The following is a 23,178-nucleotide window of genomic DNA, read 5'->3' on the forward strand; positions in this document are numbered from 1 at the left end:
GAGGTCAAATAATAGATGTTCACTGAAAATTTGTTGTTTTTCAAGTGAATGACCTGATAGTGATTAGAAATGATAAGAACAGCCCTAAAATTATGTTGAATACTGTGTTTCATACAATTTCTAAACCTAGAGGAAAAAATATGTAACATGGTCAGACTGACATGCGAAAGTTGTAGTCATTCCAGCTTAAATCACATTCAAACATTCTATCCCTACCAATCAGTTCATCTCAGTATATTTTGCCTTTGTTTTACCTCTTTGCTTCTGACCAGACAAGTTCGTAAATCATTATCTGACAAGACTTTTAAGTCTTCATCCGTGCTCATATTGAAGTATAAAGCCCCCATCGGTTTATGAATATGTTATTCTGGCAGTAATTCTCAAGTGATGTCAATACAGAGAGAAACTGTTCATTTCTATTTGCACCTTGCCTGTTATTTCCCAACAGTTCTACCTAGATTCACAATCACAATCAACACGCCAGACTTCATTGTACGAGGTACGCGACAGACAGTAAGCGGAACCATAGCCCAAGATATGCAAGAAATAGACATCACCTTTGAGGCTAGGTGAGTTTCAATTTGTAATTTCTTCCTTTAATCCATTCACTGTTGATTCAAATCATTAGTACATTTTCTGTGTATTTTACTATTTGGAGGGGTCGGTGCAATATAGTGCTAACCCACACTTCTGTAAAAAATGAGTTACATGCATTTTCATAATCCTTATCCTTCACCCTAACCTCCGTGAAAATATCATATTTGAATTCAACCAATAAGATGGTAAAAAATGCATGCATTCATGTTTTATTAATGTAAAATGTATGGATTTTCCAAACATTCAACAGCGATTATCTCAAAATGACTATTGTGTGGGTTAGCGCTATATTGCACCGACCCCTTCATTTATATTTGATAATTTTTTTCAGTCCCAATGATGTGAAATATGTTTGATGCAACTTCAGTTGACTCGAGATGTCAGGCCAATGTGGGAATGCCATGTTCTGTTCTTGGCATCTAGAGATAGACCAATGCAAAGAATCCACATGCTGCCAGATCATTTCCTTGAGGTGTCTTCAAGTTTTTTATCTGGTGTAAGAATCACAGATATGTCTTGACAGTCACATTGATCCTTGTATCGAAGACTCTACCGGTAGACGTTTGATTGTGCAGGTGTGAGCAAGAGTTTGTGAGACATGGTAGAAAACAGTACAGAGGCAAGATCATTTTGATATATAATATTTTATCATAGCATGAAAATGAAGATTGAGGATAAGTTCCACATGTATGATGTCTTTGCAATTATGCAATAAGTGCTGTTAATCTTCAATTTGCACCATTTTTGAGATGTTGTCGATAGACCTTTTGAGGATCTGCAGGGACACTGGATTGGAGAGGATGCCACTGTGTAGTTCCCTTTGGTTTGAAGGTGTACTGAAAATATTCCAAATGACAGACAAAGTGTAAAAAAACAAAAACAGGAGAAGTTGAAGATGCATGGAGGAAGTGTAGGTACAGTCTGTATTATACTGTCAGCATAAAGCTGCATGTAAGATTTGACACGTTCCACGAACACTGCTATGTGCATGCCACCTCAGCCATGTTTAGACTAACCCACGATTTCTTAAGGTCAGGGCCAATGTAGGTGGGTGGAATATTTGCTATTGTTAGTATGTCTAGGAGACTCTACAAATACCGAAGTGAAACAAACACACTTTGAAAGGAAAAAGAAAAATATGAGAGAAGGATATGAGAAGTAATATAGTACTTACCTCTGTCTAAAGCAAAAAAAGACTTCCTCATGTAAAGAAAATAAGAGCAAATATGTGCCAAATATGGCTGTATCTACTCTTTTCTTGTTAGTCAATTCTCAGTGCTCCATTTAGATTGAATGGAGGAGGATGTATGAATAGATTTTCATGAATTTCATATTGATCCATCACCTTTTTTGATAGAATACTTGAGTTAGAGCTAGTGACATTAGACTGATAACATATTTGAGTTACAAACTAGTTCCACTGGACCTGTTCTTATTCTATAATGTTACTAGCCAAAATTATGAGAAAAGAAACTATTTCCGTGCAAACTTAGCCAAGTTTAGTAACATGTAGATGCTGTTTACTATTGAAATACTGCAGACTATCTCTTCATAGTTGCTGTTGGAAAATGAGTCCATACCCATGAAATTGATGTTTGATACATACTCACAAACTTCTTTCACATTAGGTGACAATTACAAAGAATCTATATATTGGAGGGCATGACAATGTTCATTTTGCAATATTAATAGTCATGTCATTATGGTGCTCCACGATTCTTGGTGTGAACTATGTACAGTGTATGCTTCTTTCTCATTTACTCCATGCTTTTATATCAGTTGTTTGTACAGATATCTATCAAAAGTATCTCCTTTCTTCCCCCCCCCCCCCATTTCGGTTCTCCTTGTTTTTAGCCCCCCATTTCAGTTCTCCTTGTTTTTAGCTCACCTGAGCCAAAGGCTCAAGTGCGCTTTAGTGATCATTCATTGTCAGGGGTCCGTCATCCATCCGTTGATCATTGTCCACTGATTGTTATCCATCATGCTTAGATTTTCATCTTCTTCTTGAAAACCCCATGACTGATTTCACCTTCTTCTTTGAAACACATGGCCAAATTTGTTACCAAACTTAGTACGAAAGCATTATCACTAGGTTTACAATGTAGTATATTGTATTAATGCAAATGGACACCATGGACACCCAACAGTACGGGAAAAGATTTTTTAAGTTATGCACCTCAACTAGATGTGTGGTTTTTCATGTAGAGGGCTCCAAACTGTGAAAGTTGAATCACTGTCATGGTCTCTTACTCCCATCCCTTTTACAGATACGTGTACAAGAAGCCAGTGGAGGGAACGTTTCACATGACCATCGGCATTCTGCAAAGCACTGGGGATGTAGTGCACGTGAGAGAGGTAGTAAGTGCTTTGGCTTCCTTAAAGGGCATGGGTAAGGTGATTGGGGAAATAACAGACATCTGGCACTGAAGACATTCAAACACACAAAATAACTGTATACACTGTTATTTTTGCGAGGGTTTAATTTTTGCAAATTTCGCGAATCACGGCTGGACTCGGATTTAAGAACACGCGAAAATGTCGCCGTCCATTACATACGTAGGCTAATAGTGCAATTACGATAGCCTCGGTGTCACATCGCAAAAACAACATCTTGCAAAAATGTCCATGACCTCCTCATTCGCGAAAATATCTGTACGCGAAAATAACAGCTTATACAGTACGACATTCGGATGAATTCATTTATCGTCTACCAGCTTTCATTTTGGGGTCATTTTGAAATATTTGTGAAGCAGCGCATTTGATAGTGTATCAGAAGTGACTCACTGCTTGAATGGAACATGGACGCTCACCCTTCGACATTCAATGCCTCACCCGTGCATTCAATATCTCAAGAGCAGTGTTTATTTGAAACAAAACTCAGTCAAACCATCGACCATACAATGCACTAAATAGGCCTGATGCTGCTGCCAAGCTGTCTCACAAGAATTTTTTTTTTTTTTTCCCTTACCATTTGTATAAAGTCACTTATTTCCAAACCTTGACTGTACTGCACCTTCCTCAACAGGCTGCATCGGGAGAACTCATCAATGGGGTGGGTACTTACGTCCTGGTCCCCTCCTTTGAGTTTGGACCAAACTGGTTTGAGATGTACAAAGGCTGCAAGCTGATTGTGGAGGTCAAAGTTACGGAGCAGACGACTGGAGTGACGGAGAAAGCTGTAGATGCGACGACTCCCATTGTCAGCACTCCATACCGCTTTAAAAGGGAGGAAACTGTGATGTACTACAAACCAGGTCTGCCCTATGTTCTTCAGGTATGCCTCCCTTATTGTTAATTATGTAATATGTAATATGTATTATTATTATTATTATTATTATTATTATTATTATTATTATTATTATTATTATTATTATTATTATTATTATTATTATTATTATTATTATTATTATTATTATTATTATTATTATTATTATTATTATTATTATTATTATTATTAATTATCGTTATTGTTATTGTAACTATTATCATTATTAATATTATCATCATTACTACTACTACTACTACTACTACTATTACTATTATTGTTACCGTTCTTATTTATATAGTGCAAAATACCTTCTGTATAATGCTTTCAGAACATCATTGTGAGGGTGATTGCCCAAACCATTTCTTTGCAACAAACCTGGGCACCGTTTCATTAAAGTTGTCAGCCTTGACAAGTCATCTGGTCCTGACAAGTTCAGTAAAATCCTTGATTTTCATTGGTTGAGAAGCTCTGGTCACTGACTGTTACTATGGTAACTGTCAGAGACTGACAACTTGTCTGGGCTGACAACTTTCATGAAATGGTGCCCAGATGTTCAAGACTGTGGTAGTTGAGCAAGAAATAGGGTACCTTCTGTACACAATCCCTGGCCTTTACTTTTAGACATTTTTGTGGCGCACCCTGGATGAGTAAGTCGGAATTGTCTGATTTTTTCCCCCTCTAAAAACATGTTTGAATCTCATGTTTGACTGGTTGAAATATTGTACATACTTTCTTTAAATTGCTTTCAGACATATGTAACAAGGAACTCTACACTTTTCTTTGATAGCTCATAACATACACATATGACTCAGCTTGGGGTGTTCAAAAATTTTCAAGTGTATGCCATTATGACATTTTATCATTTCTGAGCAGTGAAATTATCATTCACAGACCTCATGCTAAATCTTCAACGTTGCATATAAGAATAACATTTGTAATCATGTTTCCCTAGAAAAAGTTGATATTACCTGAGTGTGCTGTTTACTGGTTCATTACCATACCAAGCAGATATCCTCTGGTTTTTCCTTCTTTGCAGTTTGAGTTGGAGACAGTTACGGGGAACCCTGCACAAAATGTACCAATCAGCTTTGAGGCTTTTGCCCAGACCAGGTCAGCCTATCTGACTCTCTACAACTCCATGGACAGCAATAATCAGCAGCTGCAAACAGACTTCAATGGTAGAGTCAGAGTTGTGGTTGATACGACGCTGGATTCTCAAATGATCTCAGTCAGGGTAAGGGTGATACTCAAAAGGAATAAACAGTTCAAATGAATCCGGTTGTGAATTTAGTTTGCATACTGGGTATCATGCACCATGAAAAATTGCAATGTTTTCACACAGTATTGGCACAGATGTAGCGCAAGTGCTTGAGGTTCCCTGGTGATCACATTCAAGGTGTCCTTGTGATGTCACTGTGAGGTTCTCTCGTGATAACATTAAAGGATCTTTTTGATGTCACTGAGGTTCTCTAGTGATCACATTCAAGATTCCTTTGTGATGTCACTCTGAGGTTCACTGTGATAGCATCCAAGATTCTTTCATGATGTCACTGTGAGGTTCGCGAGTGATAACATTCCAAATTTCTTTGTGATGTTATTGTAAGGTTCTCTAGTGATTAGCATTCAAAATTTCTTCTTGATGTCACTAGTAAAGTTCACTCGTGATAACATGCAAGGATCTTTCTTAGTGTCACTGATGTTCACTAGTGAGAACATTTAAGATTTCTTTTTAATGTTGCTGTGAGGTTCCCTTGTGATCACATTCATGATTCCTTCTTGACATCACTGAGGTTTAGTAGTGATGACATTCAAGATTCCTTCATGATGTCCCTGTGAGGTTCCCTTGTGATCACATTCATGATTCCCTCTTGACATTACTGAGGTTTAGTAGTGATGACATTCAAGATTCATCTTGATTTCACTGTCAGGTTCACTAGTGATAACATTCAGAATTCCTTCATGATGTCTTTGAGGTTCCCTTTTGATCACATCCAATATTCTTCTAGAAGTCACTGTGAGTTTCCCTCATGATAACATTCAAGATTCTTTCTTAATATCAGTGAGGTTCACTAGAGATCACATTAAAGATTTCATCTAGATGTCACTTTGAGGTTCCCTTGTGATAATATTCAAGGCTCGTTCTTAATGTCACTGCAAGGTGCCCTAGTGATAACATTCAAAATTCCTTCGTGATTCATTCATTCAAGCATATGGCACAGTTTAGCTGGTTGATACTGTTTGCTGACTATTGCTAGTCAACTGGGGTGATGACACTGTGAGGTTCTCATGACACATAACTCTCTCCTGCCTCCCTTGTTAGGTATCAGCGAGGAAACCAGATAATCAGGACCAGAATGTGGAGTACGAGGACACTGTTTTTGATTTTGATGCCACGCCATATGACTCCGAGACAGAAGACTATCTGGTCTTGCGTGTTGATCAAGAAGAGCTTAGGGTAAGTGAGATGATAAAAGATGAGATCATTCCCTCTATCCTGTTGGGATAAAAATGTTCTTGTATATTTTGCTTTCTGGATGACACCAATATTTATTGCTCAATATGTCATGTTGTGACAAGTGACATACTTTTGCTTCTGGAATTGTATCAATCCCAATTTACATTGTCAGAAGCTGTCATGGTGTGTCATGCACCCCAGCATATATACATTGATAGATGAATATAAGATATGTATACATACAGATAGATAGGTAGAAAAACAGATGGATATGTTTAGATAGATAGACAGATAGATAGATAGGAAGATATGTGTAGATTGTTAGGTTGCTAGACAGAGAGAAAGAGATAGGTGGATTGATGGATGGATAGATACATTTTCCCACTTTGGAAACTGAAGAGTCAACCATTATTGTTTTGCCAACAGGTTGGAGACGGTGTATACGCAACAATTCAAAGCTTGGGACGTAGCGTCATCGATTATGTCAGTCTTATGGTAAGTATTTGTATTACTGAATCAACTTACAGTAAGCAGTATTCTCATTCAGGTAGTGTATAGTGTGATGTCATATGAGGAAATTTTAAAAATCCATTACAACTTTAAGTTAATGTAGCCCATCTCCTTTGTACCTCATGTCATGGTCTTAAGACAATTTCTTACAAGTGAAGCAACTATGATCGTAAGTAAAATTTGATTCCTAAATGATCATAATTCCATGTAGCACAATTCTCAAACATTCTCATACACTGTATATGTTTTCCGACATACTCCCACTCTTCTTATGTCTCAACCCCCCACCCCCACCCCCAAAGTTCATAGCACAGGGTAAAATACTCAGTGCAGAAACCGTTCTTCATGGGGGTGGAGAGCGCCAAGAGGTGTTCTTCCGCATCACTCCTGACATGATACCAACTGTGCGAGTAGTGGCTTACTACATCCACCAGATGGGTCACATTGTGGCAGACTCAGTATGGCTCAAGGTTGAGAAGACATGCAGACATCATGTAAGTTCATTGTTATATTGGTGTACATTCTCCGTAAAGGTTCAAAGGTTATTTCCACCCATCTGAAAATTGATAGCACTCTGTGATGAATGTTGACCTGAAGCAACTATTGGTTATGGCATGGTGCAATGTTGTGTTGTCAGATATATCTCTTACAAATCAACCTTTGTGCTCATTATACAATGTATGACAATTATGCAGGAAAGACAAATTTTCTTGTGAGTTCAGAATGAACAAGCTGGAAGGATGTGGAAGTGATGCTATGAATTTTGTTATCAAATTTCCATTTTCAATGAGTTTTTTCTCTTTGAAAAACTTGGATATCAGGAGGATTTGAGACAAGTGTGACTGTTGCCCTAGTTCATCTTAGTCATTTCATTGAATGATTAGACGCTGGGTACACAAATTTAGCAGTAGCAGAATATTTTCTTTATGATTTTCTAGAGAAAAAGGAAATATAATCTTGAGTCAAAGGATTCAATTTGTTGTTTTTGATTGCACTGAATTTAATGGATATATAGTGAATATTTTCTAATCCCTTATTCTATGTTACCACTAATCACTTGGACTTCAAGAAGATGTCAAGAAACAAACGAAGCAGTGAGTGGTTTTGGCCTGATTAAAAATATTGTGCACTCCCATTACAACGTACATGGTTATAACAAAATCTTGGATACAATGAAGTGAAATTCCAATCTCAAAATTATCTTTATATCTCTGTACACTTTATTTGTTCAGCTATAACACGATCTCAATATAGTGAGAGAAAACTGCTGGTCCCAAGGACTTCATTGTACGACAAGTATTTCACAGTGTTTTTATTTTCGTGAATTTTGCGAGTTGATTTCTATTCGCGAATTTAAGAACATGCAAAAATATAAACTCTGATCCTAACATGAACTTAATGTGCACGCATGCCTTTCTGTGGTCAGTACTGTACTCCTCAATCGCAAAATTAACCACTGGCCAGATTGACGAGAAGTCCCATTTGCGAAAATTTAGACTCGATAAACATATGCCGTAGACAGTGATGGGAGTCGCCTGTAATATGATTTGCCTCTCCTCCTCCAGGTTGGCCTAAATGTCAGGGGAAGTGCTGACGAGGATGGGTCCTACCTCCCAGAGAATCCGGTCACTCTGCTGGTGGACGCCTTGCCCTCATCCTACGTAGGCATCTTGGGCGTGGATAAGGCAGTGTATGCACTCAACGATGGTCACAGGATTACGAGAAAGAAGGTGGGTTTTGCCACAGATGCACACGTAAAACTCAAGTGAGTTTTGGTGCGGAAGTAGTCTGTCACAGATACTGCCTTTTTAGAGGTGCGATATTAACACTTCACATCCCCGCAGAAGTTATATTTTCCCCAGATGAAGAGAGATTTTATTATCCCAAAGATTATATTTTCCTATAGCAAGGAGTGTTGAGGGAAAATACTGTCTTGAGGGGAAATATGACTCCCAATGGACTGACAAGCGCTATATTACAATGATAGACAAGACAATATATGCATGATACAATATAGTCAACATAAATTCATACAATTTCATTCTAGCCCAGTCTACAGCCAATCAAATTCTTTAATTGTATGACCTGATGTGATATCACTCCATGCAATATTACAATTTTGATCCTGATCACATTATTTATAAGATTGCATTATGACCAATCATCTACCAATATTTATGTAGACCATTTGATGTGGGAACCTCTCTAACATTTGTTGTTGTTGATCATTTGAGCAATTTGAGACTTCAGAAATCCTTGGATGTCTGGAAATAGCTTGCTTGTTTTAGTGGAGTGACACAACTAAAGAAAGCTGCGAAAGAGAGAAAAAAATTCGAAAGACAACATATGCCACAGCTACCATGGAAATATATTGGAAAGATTTGATGATAAACAGCTAGACTTGCTGACAATTTTTAAACTAAACAAATCTTTTTGATGGAACTCACTCACTGGTGAGGCTGGTAGGGGAAGTGAGGAGTGTGTTTATTTCTTCCTTTCACATTTGAATGCAGCAAGCAGGTGCCTTTATTTGACTAAAAGACATCAATATCAAGAGACCCACTGTGATATTGCTAATTGTTTGAAAGTATGTAGAAATTTGCCACAATCAGGGTGGTAATCATAGCTATATTTGTTTGAATGTAGTTAGTGTGTATTGTCCCGTATTAAAAGTGCACAGTCATCTTATGTAAATCTGTATTTGATTTTCATAGATGTTTGACATGATGCAGTCCTATGACTTGGGCTGTGGACCGGGAAGTGGACTGACAACTGCCATGGTCTTCAAGGTAAGAAGATATGACCTTTAACTGTCACTGAAGGCAGTAACTCTTATTCAGATAAATAGCTGAAGTTCTTCATAAACAGTGGTATTCAGTGTGCCTGTATGTGATATGTGACAAATTATACATTAGATAGAGACATCCTCGATGAAGTAAGAAAAGTGATGGTAAAAATTAGTAATATGATGTAAATCAGGTGTAATCATAGCAACATCATTTTTTATCGTAATTTCCTCATCACAATAAAGTTTTCGATGTTTAAAGCAAGCATTTTGATGTAATCTAATTTTGGATTTATCATAATGATAACAAAAAGAATAGAGCGTGTTTATTTATACATTGGTTCCATATCTTAATCTTCACTTTGAATATTATCCTCTTTTCACACAGGATGCAGGGTTGGCCGTACTGACCAATGCCCAGTTAGCTGTTCCAGCACGTGAAGGTACTGGGAGCAAAGGAGAATTTTAAAGTCATTAGGAAAACATTATTTAAGCATCTACTTACCTTTCTTCTTCATTTTTATATATGGTCTTTTATCATGTGTGTGGCCTTTGTGCGTGGAGGAGGATTTGTGGTAGGAAACAAAAAGTGGAGCAATTTTCTTTTTGTGTGTATTTTACAGTGACAGCACAACATGAAAAGTGAACAGATAGACACGTGGAGTGTAATATATACTGTATACGCCATATATTTCGCGAGTCTAAATTTCTGTGAATCGGGAATTCCCAAAGATTTCACGAGTGGTTAAAATTCACAATCGCTGGAGTCCTGTACTGAACGGAGCAGTGTACACGCGTACGTCACATATAACATCGGGATTAGAGTCAATATTTTCGCGTGTCTTTAATTTCGCGAATAGCACCCGACTCGCGAAATTCGCAAAAATAAAAACCTCGCAAAATATTCAGCGTATACAGTAGATGGATTGATAAGCGTTTACTGTATACAACATATATTTAGCGAGTCTAATTTTTCATGAATCGGGACTTCCTACAATTTTGCGAGTGGTTAAATTTGCAATTGTGGAGTACAGTACTGAATGGAGAAATGTATGCGTGCACGTCACATTCACATCAGGGTGAGAGTTTATATTTTCGTGTGTTTTTAATTTTGCAAATGGCACTCAACTTGCGAAAAATAAAAATTTTTGCAAAATGTTTGGCATACACAGTAGATTAAAGGATAGATATAGCTGGAAATGGACAGAAAAACATAGACAGAATGAGGGAGGGGAGGAATTATCTTTTAAATGATAAGATTCCTTCATTGCTCTTAAAGGTAGGGAATCCCATTTGCATGCCTCAAATGAAGAGTTGTATAAATACAGTGGTATGTTGAAGAGAGTATCATTTTAGAAAATCCCATAAAGTATTGAAAGTGGAAGGTAACATTTAGTACATTTTTATTGACCGTTAGATTTTGAATTGAATTTTTTTCGGGGCTCGCCATAAATTCCAGTACATTACTAGGCTACCTTTGCAGACCCATGCACTGCATGTGTGTCCATCATGTATATTTTGTGAAGAAAGTTCATCAAAACTTACAAACATTTCTATATACATTCTTGCCACACACTCTATATGTTATTACTTCAGCTCTTATACTTTTAGATTTGTGTTTATAGATCACAAATACAGAAGAATGCAACAAAATGGCTTAAGTGTGGCTGACACACAGAACTACTGAGTAGTTGAGTTTTGTGCATTATTCAAATTGAAGATAACTGTTGACTTCCAAATTTCTCAGCAGTGGCCCAAACAAGTCCCCTGAGGTTCATATTTAATGTTTTGCTACATTTTGGGAGGTCTGTAAAAGGTATTCCCTACCTTTAAGCTGTGATGTCTGTTGTCTCTTTTGCAGCACTTTCTTGCACACAACCTTCCACAAGGAGGAGAAGGAATGCCATAGATGGAGAGGTGTCTCTTCAGGATAAATGTAAGTGTTGGTTCACCAGTGTATGATGATGATGATGATGAGGACGACGATGATGATGATGGTAGTGGTGGTGGTGGTGATGATGAGGATGATGATGACGATTATTGTGATGGTAGTAGTGGTGGTGGTGATGATGAGGATGAGGATGATGATGATGACGATGATGAGGATGTTGATGATGACGATGATGATGATGATGACGATGATGGTGATGATGATGATGATGGTGATTGAGATGATGATGATGAAGCTGATGATCTTATTCATGATGATAATTGTGTCAGTGGTGACCAGTTTGAAACAGGCAGTGGCTGTGACAATAAGGATAATCATAATGCTTGAAAGTCCTGATGTATGATGATGAATAGAATGTCAGTGGTGACGTCGGCAGAAGTGGCAGCATCTATTGTAACAGTGGAAAATTTCATGTCAATAATTTTTCGCGTTCTGTCGGGTAAGATGAACTTTATGTGCTTTTAACTTGGTGGAATAAGAAATGTAAAAGGGTATCAGATGTAAAAAGGGAAGTAGTTGCACCGTTTTCATGTTACACAAATTGCATACAAATTTGTTTTTTTTTTATAAGTATGCTCTCACTAGTGTTGATGACATCATTGCAAGAATGATGAATCCCTTGATGCAAACAAGTGATGTCTTCTAGGTTGGTGCTTGTGATGGTGACGATGTCAATGATAATGAAGGTTATGATGAAGACTGTTCCAGTGGTGCCAATGATGTTTACTTTGCAGCTGGTGGCATAAGTGATGATAAAAGCATTGCAGATAACTACTACAGTATTGTAGCAATGAAGACAATCATGACTGTACGTAGGTTATAAAGTGCACTCCCGTTATCATAACGAACACGGTTATAGCGAAATTCCGGTCAAAACGAAAGAAAACTGCCGGTCCCGAGGACCTTGTTTTAACAGGAGTCCACTGTATTTTAAAGACCTGGCAGCGTGGGGATACCATGGAGTAGGAAGGCTGGCTTGACTTGGATATATTCGAGAATCCCCGCAATGAATTGTGTACAGATTTATCACTGATCTCTGTGTAAAGTACATACACAGCCGGAGAATCTCGACTGTAGTTTATCGTTGACGATGAACCAACGCTTTGATGTACACATTTGTTGATGGTGCTATTCATGGTTATTGAATGTACCACTATCTTTGGGCAGACAAGTGAATTGGGCCATACATGAATCCCCACGCTACACCGGTTTGAAACCAATCTCTCATCCAGAAATGTCCTGTCCTTAATACCACATACTACACTCCTAATTCACAGTGGCAAGCTGCCTGAATCGTCTGCAGTCTCTGTGTGATGACAACCTCTCCGATAACAAGATGGGAAACAAGATACAGCGCTGGAACTACTGCTCCAAGATTTCTTCCAAACTGCGGTCGTTCTGCCCCAGTGCATCTGAGGCTGACCTGCTGGTGGGTATTGCATATTCTCCACCTGAAAGTTTTGTCCTCCTCTGACATTTGACTCCAGCATTGCATTGTACTCTTTCTCAAAATTCAGATATAAGTATACAGATCAATGTGGAGTGCTTTTCAGGGCACTGTTGATATCATTGTCCCACCAGTGTATAAAGAAACATTTTCTTCTCAATAGATGTGAGATTTTCCTAATTGAACAGTACTTGGTTCAATAAAGTTAAATCATGGCATCTTGACTTACTGTTTTGAATTCCAGATTCCATGATTTAATTTTGTACCTTTGTTGAATGTTGCTTCATGAATCAAATCTTATATCAATCGATCCTTGGTTCAATCTCCATATTTTGTTTCTGAACTGGTTGCAGCTCTTCCGGGAGTGCTGTGATGAAAAGAAGGCCGTGCCAATGCCCAAAGAAAACATGCGAACATTGCCACGTGCGTCTGATGATGATGATGTCTTCTCAATGGATGTCAGGACTGATTTCAGAGAGACCTGGCTCTTTGACCTGGTCCACGTAGGGTGAGCTCCATATCTTAGCTGTCTTTTGTCCATTGAGGAGACTAGCTGCCCTCGAAAAGGACCTCTTCTGTTATTCAGGGAGAGCAAGTTTCTTCACAGATTTTTCAGTCACAACAAATAGAAAATTAAAGTTTAAACCAACCTTCTTTAATTGACTGGTTATCTTTTCTACACTACTGTGGACTCTTCCAAGCCTTGTGATTTTTGGTTCCCGAACTGACGAAAGTTTTCTGTATCACACTTTGCAGTTTTTCAATATCGAGACCTTTTATAAACTGGGTTTGTCCTACTAGAGCCTAGAACATGTGTAGAACTGTTTTCTCTGAAATCTGGTTCATATTTCCTTGTGTCCACAAAGATGGACAGGTCTTTTCAAAGCTTGGCTCTACTTCTAGGCTAGTGCTTATGGAGGCCGAATCCTTCTTATAGACTGTTGATTATATGATGTCAGCATTCACTCAAAGCGGTCCATTAGTGATTAAATGGATGGTTTAGTTTTGATTGACACAAAGAATGAAGATTTTAACATTTTATGAGATAATTATAAACCACTGATATGAAATATTAAAGAGCATACAATTCCAAGAGGTATTTAAAGTTTATTTGATGAAAATCGGTTTTAAAGTGGCTGAGATATCCAAAAACAAAGTAAAAGAAAGTGGTCCGAATAAAAGGTGGGTTTCACCTTTTATTAGGACCTCTTTGTTTTTGTATACCTCAGCCATTTCAAAACCAGTTTTCAGTAAATAAACTTTGAATACCTTTTAGAATTGTATGCTCTTTTATATTTCATAAGCAGTCTCTCATCAATTCACAAAAGCAGTTGGCAACCTGAAGCCCCATCTCTACCAAACCGACACCATCCCTTTAAGCCTACTTGTCTCATTTGCTTCTCGGTTTTAGAGCCACGGGACAGGAGTCGCTGGAAGTTGTCACACCAGGCAGCATCACGGAGTGGAGTCTGCAAGCCATCTCTGTCACACCCAGCGGTGGGTTCTGTGTGGCGGAACCCGTCGACGTCAACGTCTTCAAGAAGCTCAGTGTGCAGCTGCAGCTGCCCTACTCTGTTGTCCACCTGGAGCAAATTGAGGTCCTGGCCTCTATCTACAACTACCACTCACAGGAGGTGGAGGTACGCCTTATTTCATCCCAGAACCTACCTCCCTCCCCTTGAAATTTTATAAATTTGGTCTTTTGATTGCTAAGAGGTGAATGTTGAGTCATTTGTGTTTGCAACGCTGTCTGTAAATCTTAGAAAGAAAAATGGAGCTCCACTTACTTTCTAGCACCAAATCTAAATATTATCAAACAAGTTACTTCATGTTGTCTGCCATCTAATTGATTTTCTAATTTCTTGGTTCAAGAATGTTACGCTCTACTTGGTGCAAAAATGATATGGCACTTTGTTTGATGTGACAAAGAATTTGTAAAGGATGAGAGGTTTTAAGCTCACCTTAGTTCACTGATTTGTCTTGGCATTTAATCCAGGACTAAATGTGGAGTGAAAATCTTGGTATGTGTACCAGGACTAAAAGTGGACTGACTCATAAAATTATTTAAACCATGACAAAATGTTGACAGACTCATCAAGGCGTTTAAACCAGGACTAAAAGTGAACTGAACAATTTTGGCATTTAAACCAGGACAAAATGTGGACTGACTCATCAAGTCATTTAAACTAGGACAAAATGTGGAGGGACTCATTGAGTTGTTGAAATCAGGACTGAAAGTGAACCGACTCATCAGTGCATCTAAACCGGGACTAAAAGTGGACTTACTAATACCTGGACTAAAATCAATCAATTACAGGAGTGCCAACCATTATATTCCTTGTCTGGAAAGTGAATACCTTCCCACGTTGTTTGTCCATGGATGATATTACAAATGTCCCTCTCGTGACACCCTTATGGTTTTCATTAGGTCGAGGTCTCATTCTATGGCTCCAAGACGATGTGTGGAGAGTCCACCGACCCCAGCCAGCCTGCGAGGCGAACACTGGTGGTGGCTGGGAACGACTCCCAGTCACTGAAATTTGTCATCATTCCCTTGGAAACCGGTGATCTGCCCATCAGGTTTACGGCATCTTCCAACATTGGCAGCGATGGTGTGGAGAAAATGCTTAATGTCATTGTGAGTACACTCACATCTTGATTTCTTCCTCGAATTTCCGTTGAAGTCGATTTGAGACGAAGAGAGCTGAAGATTTACTGCCCCAAACTTGCCTTGAATCTATTTGCAGGAAATGACTGCAGTGATGGCAAACACTGGCCCATTGTAGGTTATATGCCAGCTTCATCTGGTGCCGAGTTTCTATTAGCTTGACTGACTAGACTTGAGAACAAGTATTTTTGCAGGAATACACTTTGCTCATCAAAATACACAGTGCAGTGGATGTTTTTTCATTAAAAAAAAAGAAAATAATTATACAAGCTATGCGAAACATGACTCAGTAATGTAACATTATATGTCATGTACTAATATCCCCAGAAGCTGCTTACATCTTGTATTACAACATAATGCTCCTCATCACAGTCATGGTGTGTGTTGTTCTACTCTTTGCCTTTCCTAGAGTTTCAGTTGACGCTGCCTCTAGATTTTATCTTTTAAAAACTCAGTATTGATAGACATGGAAACCAATTATATGAGGTTTTGATGTCAATAGTGTTATGATTTCAATTTTTATATTGCCCCCAAATAGCAGTAAGTGGCAGTATATACGTATACTTTAAGTAACCAAACTGAAAAAATAAATTAACCCTGATTTGTTATCATGGCTACTACTAAAACACTGATCAATTCAGTGCTTATTTACGTCGATGTAGGGCAATTTGTCAATCAGTTGCAATGAAAACATCTCGACGGAAGAATTTCATGAATTTGAAAAACCCTGAACTGCTATACATTTTATGCAAACATATAGAGATGCAGTGCTGATTTTTCTTTTTTTATTTGTAATTGTACCCTAGCCCCAAGGCACACCCCAGTCTATGGACCATACCGTGTTGCTGGATCCATCTGGTGTCTATCGTCAACCGCGCCACTCAACTCGGCTGAGGGCGGCCATCGTGGATGATCTTCAAAGTGACCGTGAGTTTCCATGGATTTTCTCTTTAATCCATGTGCAAAAGTTAGTGTCTCCAACGTAATTTTGTAAACAATCGGCTTGTAGTCCCAGTTTTTCTGTACCACGGAATGATCGAATATTTGTTTCAACGATATTACTTATGCCTTCCTCTGTGGCATTATCCATATATGTTTTAATGACATTGTAGTGTACAAGCATTTTATACTGTATTCTGCCGAGGTCTCACGTTGGGGAGGTGACAACACAGAGGTCTGTTTACTTTGTGTACACATGATTACGATCACAGTCATACTTTGGATTTATAATATAGCTTAAAGACAAAGCAGTCAATGAGTCTCTATTCATAACTTTGAGTTAATTGACCTGTAGTATAACATGGTTATTGCTCAAGAACTTCACATTACTTCACATTACTTTATATTTTAAATTCACACTGTGTACTTTGCAAATTGAAAAACTTAGTATTTTTTTTAGTTGGTCAGACTGTGCTGATGTTCAACTTGAATTGAGGAAACAATCAGTGAATGTAATGTGCAATCAACATCCTTTTACCTGGTGTACATGAGGTTTAGTATCGTCCATACACTGTATGTTGATTATCAAGAATGTAACTAATGTCTGCTTGTGTCGTACAGAGGTCGTGTACACTGAGAGCAGGAGGCAGTTCAACGTGGTTGACCTTCGACCCCCTGAGAACGTCATCCCTGAGACAGTGTCGGCCTATGTTAGCCTCATTGGTAAGCTTGAATTCATCTCTTCTTTCTACATCTTGTTGTTTCTGTCTTGAATCAACTGTTCCATTGTAAGGTCTGTCTCTCATTACACATCATGCTTTTCCGCCATTTTAGGCAGCCTAACATAGCATATAGGGAATGTTAAAGCCACTTTTAGGGAATGTTAGAGCCACATTTACAGTAAAGCAAGAAATTTTTGCAGCTTGAAATTTTTGCAAATTACAGCTGACAGCCTTTTTTTTTTCACCGCGTGAAATTTTCGCAAATTGCCACTGGCATTCAATGCATATAGAGTAGACAAGAACTTTGGCATGCCTTTTGATTTTGGGAATTTTGGCACTCACCAAATTTGCAGAATTAAAATGTATGCAAACATTTCTGGTTTTACAATTCTTTGAAGGGACTGTGAGTATGTTTTTGCATCTTTCATATGAAAGTTATGGATAGGAAAAATATGCATGGACCTGAGGGTAAAACAAAAATAGGAAGAACAAAACAAAAATGAAACAAAGTGATGTAATTCATAGATTATGGGATATATTCAAATGGATGAAAGTTACTATTGTTTTCAATGTATTCCATGGGGCACCCTATAACTCTATGGACAATAAATGTTGTATTCTCAGTAGTTAAAAACTGAAAATGTGACAATTTTCACATTATTTGCTTACGTTCTGTCAGGTAAAATGAATCTTGCATGTTCATAATTTTGCGGAATCAGAGGAGATAAAATATAATTACATATTAGAAGCAAAATCATTTATGTGCTTATATTTTTCGCTCTAGTTTCATGTCGAGCAATCACAAAAGATTTCACTTGTACAGTAGGCTACTGCAATGTTTAAACTGCATTAATTTGTGTGTAGTCGACTGTGAGAAAAGTGCACATATTCCCATGATCATTCCAACTACAGTACTATAGGCATGTGACATATTATCGGTGTTATTGTTTCATTTTCTCTGTATGTGTTTGTATGTGTTCCTATCCATTCAGGTAACATGCTTGGACCCATTGCTGTGGATCCCATTGAAAACTTTGGAACCTGGCTGGACTTGCCCCGGGGTTGCGGAGAGCAGACCACCAGCATCGTGGCTCCGGCCATCTTTATCCTCAAATACCTCAAGGCCATGAAGCTGACCAATACCACCTTAGAGGAGCAAGCAATGATCAAGATTTCTGAAGGTTAGCCACTCATACCAGTTTCCTTTTAATTACCTCTGCCAAGGAAGGAGGAGGTTAAGTGATCATCGGTGTTGGTTTGTCTGTTTGCAAAATAACTCAAAAAGTTGTGTTCGGATTAAAATGAAACTTTAATGAAAGGTCGATTTTGACGCAAGGAACACCTCATTCAACTTTGGTACTGATCCGGGGATTTTTATGGATTTGTGAAGGATTTTTCATCTTTTAGCATATAAGGTCAATGAACTTTGGGTTCAAGCTGCGCGTACTTGGAGGTTTACATACGTGCACTAAAGCGTGCTCTCTGCTCGGGCAAAGTGCCATGCAATGATGTAAACAAAAGTGTTCTGTTTTGTTAAATGGCATGCGTCTAAGGGTGGAAATGATTTACTGGCTTGGCGAAGGTCCGTGCTCTCTGAGTGCTTTTCTAGTTAGTAGCAGTGATTTTAAAGATCATTATTTGGTCTTTCTGATTCAATACAGCTAAACCCTGGCTATGACCAAGGACATCAATTACCGAAGAAGTCCTTTTCTGTATTCCATCTCAATTGATGACTAATCTGTGTTGAATATATTTACACAGTTACAGGAGTTTTTAGTAGCATAGGTTTAGGAAAATGTTTTGGTGTTGCATTTTTTTGAAGTCTAAAGTAGCCTAGAGATGTAAGAAAGAGATGAGAGGAATGTGATGATAGTGATCTCTGATATTGTTTTTGTATTCGTCACCTTTTCAGGTCTTGGTAACACCCTGGTTCATCGTCGCACTGATGGATCCTTTGCCATCTGGGGAAACAACAGCAATTACAACAGCAGTACTTGGTAAGCAGGTCCAATCTATTCTTCATTAACTACTGGTAGGTGTATGTTTTTGTCCATTGAGTGCTTCTGTCATCCATCTCTGTCAACAGAGTGAACATTGCAATTCAACCTTGCCACGTATCAATTTTCTACCTTTTTTCCTATGATGTGTGCTCACCCCTTTGTACTCGACTTCTGTGAGGCTGCATCCTTATGACTGGCCAAGACAATAGGGAGCTTTAGATTTTGACGCGCGGACGTTTGAGCCGACGCTTGCGCTGGACGTTCTCCTCTCCCTGCGTCGTGTGGAAAAGTAGCTTTAGATTACGCTGGGACGCAACGTATAAAAAATAAAATCGCGCCCCCATATGATCAGTGCATGAAGGAGCTCTCTACGTTGCAAACTGTGCGGACGTGAAAATAGCCGAGTACGCGTAGTAAACAACTCAGGCGACGCAAGCTAAAAATAGATTGACTTTACGCGCGCTACTGCGCAAGCTCAGATCATGTTTTTTTCCCTTGAACGTCCGCGCGTCTAAGATCTAAAGCTCCCTAATCTTAACTACCTTCTACTTCTCATCTTATTTTACCCCAAACAGAATTCCATTCATCAAATTATTTGTAGATGTATCATACATTGATCACATATAGAGAAAAAGTGGTGCCACCTTTTCTCTAGTGAAGGTGAAAATTCAGAAGAAAGGCTATAAAACAGTGAATAAAGTGATATCTCATATAGTATTTGTCATAGATTTTATGTCAGTATCATGGTCTTACTCTTGTGATATTAATGATACAGGCACCTCCTGTTATAACGAAGTCCTCAGGACCAGCAATTTTCTTTTGTGATATCGAAATTTTGTCATATCCAAACAGCAAGAGTGTTTAAAGATATATATAGATGATAAGTGTGGGCCCTGAATATTACTTCATTGTATCTGAAATGTTGTTATAACCATGTTTGTTATAACGGGAGTGTACTGTACGAGTGAGGATGCTCTTCATGATGGTAGTCTTGATAAATCTGATGATACCATCGATGAATCTTATAATGCTGCTGATAACAGACAACATGTCCCATTTTGATGATGAATATGACTAACTGTATTCAAATGTCAGTAGCTTCCTATTCATCGTTCATATGTAATTCCTGCACCAGGTTGACGGCCTTTGTGCTGAAGGTGTTTTCTCACGCTGACGAACTGACCCCTGTAGACAGAGCAGTCACTTGCAATGCGGGGCATTGGTTGGTGAGGAATGCCCAGAACCCCAACGGATCATTCTCTGAGCTTTATGAAGTCCACCACAAGGAGATGACGGTCAGTTACGTTCCCATCATTCAATGTCGCTAGCTTAGCAGTCCAGCTTTGATGAATATCCATCTGTACACTGAACTCCTATTTTCGTTTTTCTGTTAAAGTAATTGATTATATGCACCGTACATTTTTAGTGAGCCTAATTTTTCATGAATCCAAGACTTCTTGACAAGATCTTGAGGGGTTATATTTGCGATCATGGGGTACAGTAATGAAGGAAGACATGTATATGTGCACGTTGCATTTATGTCAAGATCAGAGTTGATAATTTTTTTGTGTTGCTAAATTCTCAACTGCTCCTCACTTGCAAAATTTACAAAAATAGAAACCTCTCAAAATGTATGGTTTGTACAGTAATGTGGTGAAGGTTGTCAGATACTGAAATACTGAATAGGCAATAACTGACCTATAAACAGTGATAACCTCGTTAACTTTTATTAAACATTTTGATATCTCTATTGACAGTGCTTAAATACATAACAAAAAGGGACCACTTGTTAAATGATAGTTCAGTAATGATATTTGATGTTAACTTCATAATGTATCAAATAGAATTGAGTTATGTGACATGATGATACGTGCAGGATTTATCATGTACAGTGTAGGCCCTTAACAAGACGGAGAATGGATGTAAGTCTTGCTTTTGCAGAGAAGACCAAGTTGAGTCTGAAGTATAATTTAATTTTCTCTGCCCAGTGACATTATCCATCTTATTACTTTGTTGCTTTCCTCATGTATTCCCATATTTTAGGGCGGAATCAGCGGGGAGGCAGCCATGACAGCATACGTCCTCATCTCACTGCTGGAGAGCCCCTGGTGTGATTCAGTGGAGCAGGTGAGGAGGATCTGCAGCTTGGGAGGGAAAGAGGGGGGATGTAGGGATCTCCCCTTCATGTGTTGTATACGTGTTATGCGGCAAAGATGTTACTATCCAGGAAATGGGTTCAAATTGAAACACCCCTTGTCTGGATTCAACTGGAGCATGGTATCAAGAATACTAACTGTCAATCTGGAAACCATTTGCAGATGCAGCACAGAAATGACTTCATGCCTTATGAATGGAATTAGTCTTAACAGTATAGTGTATTCAGCCATGTTTTTAGACCAGTCCATAGACTAATATCCATCTGCTATTTGGATTCCATTTCAGTGAATCTAGCCTTTCAGTCGTGTGCCCCATTTCCCTCCTCATTGAACCTAAGGGTAATGGCCTTAACCCAAGACTGACATGAATGTACATGTATCTAGAGATGAGTGAAATAAGCCAGTTCGTAGTTCCACTTTGCGCATGAGCAGAAAAAGGTCATTGGTACCAAAGCGCATGATGGTTTTTAAATTCACGGAGATAAGCATCTGTCATATAATGATTATTCATGCAATCCTTGTACATGATACTTGCCATTACATCCACCTGACTGCAAACCTGGTATTTGGCATTACGAATATAAACATGTTTTAATGCATTCAGTACAAAACAAAGAAATGGATGCTTCCCCCGAGGGTTGTTTGACGGACCATCCTGGTCACCTGGTCTCGCTGTGCAAGCTCATTTTTGTTTAACACGAATTCCATAAATTGTTACGCCGGGCAAACCTACCGGTACGCATTATAACATTGCTTTGAATGTGAAAGAAGTGCCTAACCAACTAAGAAAATAGAAAGGTCATTTGTACCAACGTGCACATGAGCTAATTACGAACTGGCTTATAGGTGTTCTCTGGTGCTAAAATTTTGCCTGATGAACAGCATTCCAATCACTGAAATATCACTTGCTGAAAAATTGAATTATTATATATATATATTTTTTTTTAATGTGAATGAAATGTTTGCTGTGATAATTGTCAAGTTTTAATTACATTTTAGTATTTGAATGCGATGTGATGTAAATATTTGATGTACTCCTCTGATTCTTATTTTATTTTTTGTTGTCTTGGTGGTGCATTGGTGAGGCACACACACTGAAATGCAGTCCTCTTTTTTTTTTTCATTGAAACAAGTATTTCAATACCATAATCTATCGAGTTTGTATAAAGACATATGCATTCCGTAAAATTAAATTGCATAAGCCAGTACCATATAAAATTGACCGACTCTACTATCAAGTGTTGGTGTCAAAGCTAGTTCCCCTAATGAAATCTCCATTCTGGATGTTTATATTCCATGTTGCTGTGCAGGACCTTGGGCTAGCCATCCAGCGGGCCAAGAGGTTTCTGGAAATGCAGGTTAATCTCCTGACCAGGCCTTACTCCAAGGCCATCGTGGCCTATGCCCTGGCCCTGGCTGACAGCGAGTATGCCACTGAAGCTAACAGGAGGCTGAAGAGTGATGCTTTCAACAATCAAGGTAAGGGGGAAACTCTCTCCTGTGTGTATTTGTGATGCATCAACACAAAGGCATAATATGCTGCTGTGAAAATAAATGTCTGGATTTTGACAGATATGAATTTACCAGTTGCTAATTAAGCTTTTAATTGGTGTAATTTGTGCTACTTCTTTACAATGAAAGTATTTGTCGAATAATTACAAATTAGAAAACTGCAAAGGT

The 23,178-nt window shown here is 38.4% G+C and overlaps 1 protein-coding gene across 1 annotated transcript in view; it reads left to right on the plus strand.

Annotated features, from left to right (window-relative positions):
- The window catches only part of LOC140240686 (complement C3-like), an 81,732-nt gene that overhangs the window by 49,345 nt on the left and 9,209 nt on the right, over positions 1-23,178 (plus strand). Inside the window, exons 7-28 of the mRNA XM_072320441.1 lie at positions 449-569; positions 2,865-2,955; positions 3,623-3,871; positions 4,902-5,099; positions 6,186-6,320; positions 6,747-6,815; positions 7,133-7,324; positions 8,396-8,560; positions 9,545-9,619; positions 10,004-10,058; positions 11,477-11,551; positions 12,844-12,995; positions 13,367-13,521; positions 14,425-14,653; positions 15,442-15,651; positions 16,488-16,608; positions 17,242-17,343; positions 18,335-18,523; positions 19,255-19,339; positions 20,478-20,637; positions 21,386-21,469; positions 22,809-22,977. Coding sequence (XP_072176542.1) covers positions 449-569; positions 2,865-2,955; positions 3,623-3,871; positions 4,902-5,099; positions 6,186-6,320; positions 6,747-6,815; positions 7,133-7,324; positions 8,396-8,560; positions 9,545-9,619; positions 10,004-10,058; positions 11,477-11,551; positions 12,844-12,995; positions 13,367-13,521; positions 14,425-14,653; positions 15,442-15,651; positions 16,488-16,608; positions 17,242-17,343; positions 18,335-18,523; positions 19,255-19,339; positions 20,478-20,637; positions 21,386-21,469; positions 22,809-22,977 — 3,081 coding nt within the window. The remainder of the gene's footprint in view (positions 1-448; positions 570-2,864; positions 2,956-3,622; positions 3,872-4,901; positions 5,100-6,185; positions 6,321-6,746; positions 6,816-7,132; positions 7,325-8,395; positions 8,561-9,544; positions 9,620-10,003; positions 10,059-11,476; positions 11,552-12,843; positions 12,996-13,366; positions 13,522-14,424; positions 14,654-15,441; positions 15,652-16,487; positions 16,609-17,241; positions 17,344-18,334; positions 18,524-19,254; positions 19,340-20,477; positions 20,638-21,385; positions 21,470-22,808; positions 22,978-23,178) is intronic.

This window comes from Diadema setosum, chromosome 17 (genome assembly GCF_964275005.1).
Source record: "Diadema setosum chromosome 17, eeDiaSeto1, whole genome shotgun sequence".
Taxonomy (NCBI): domain Eukaryota; kingdom Metazoa; phylum Echinodermata; class Echinoidea; order Diadematoida; family Diadematidae; genus Diadema; species Diadema setosum.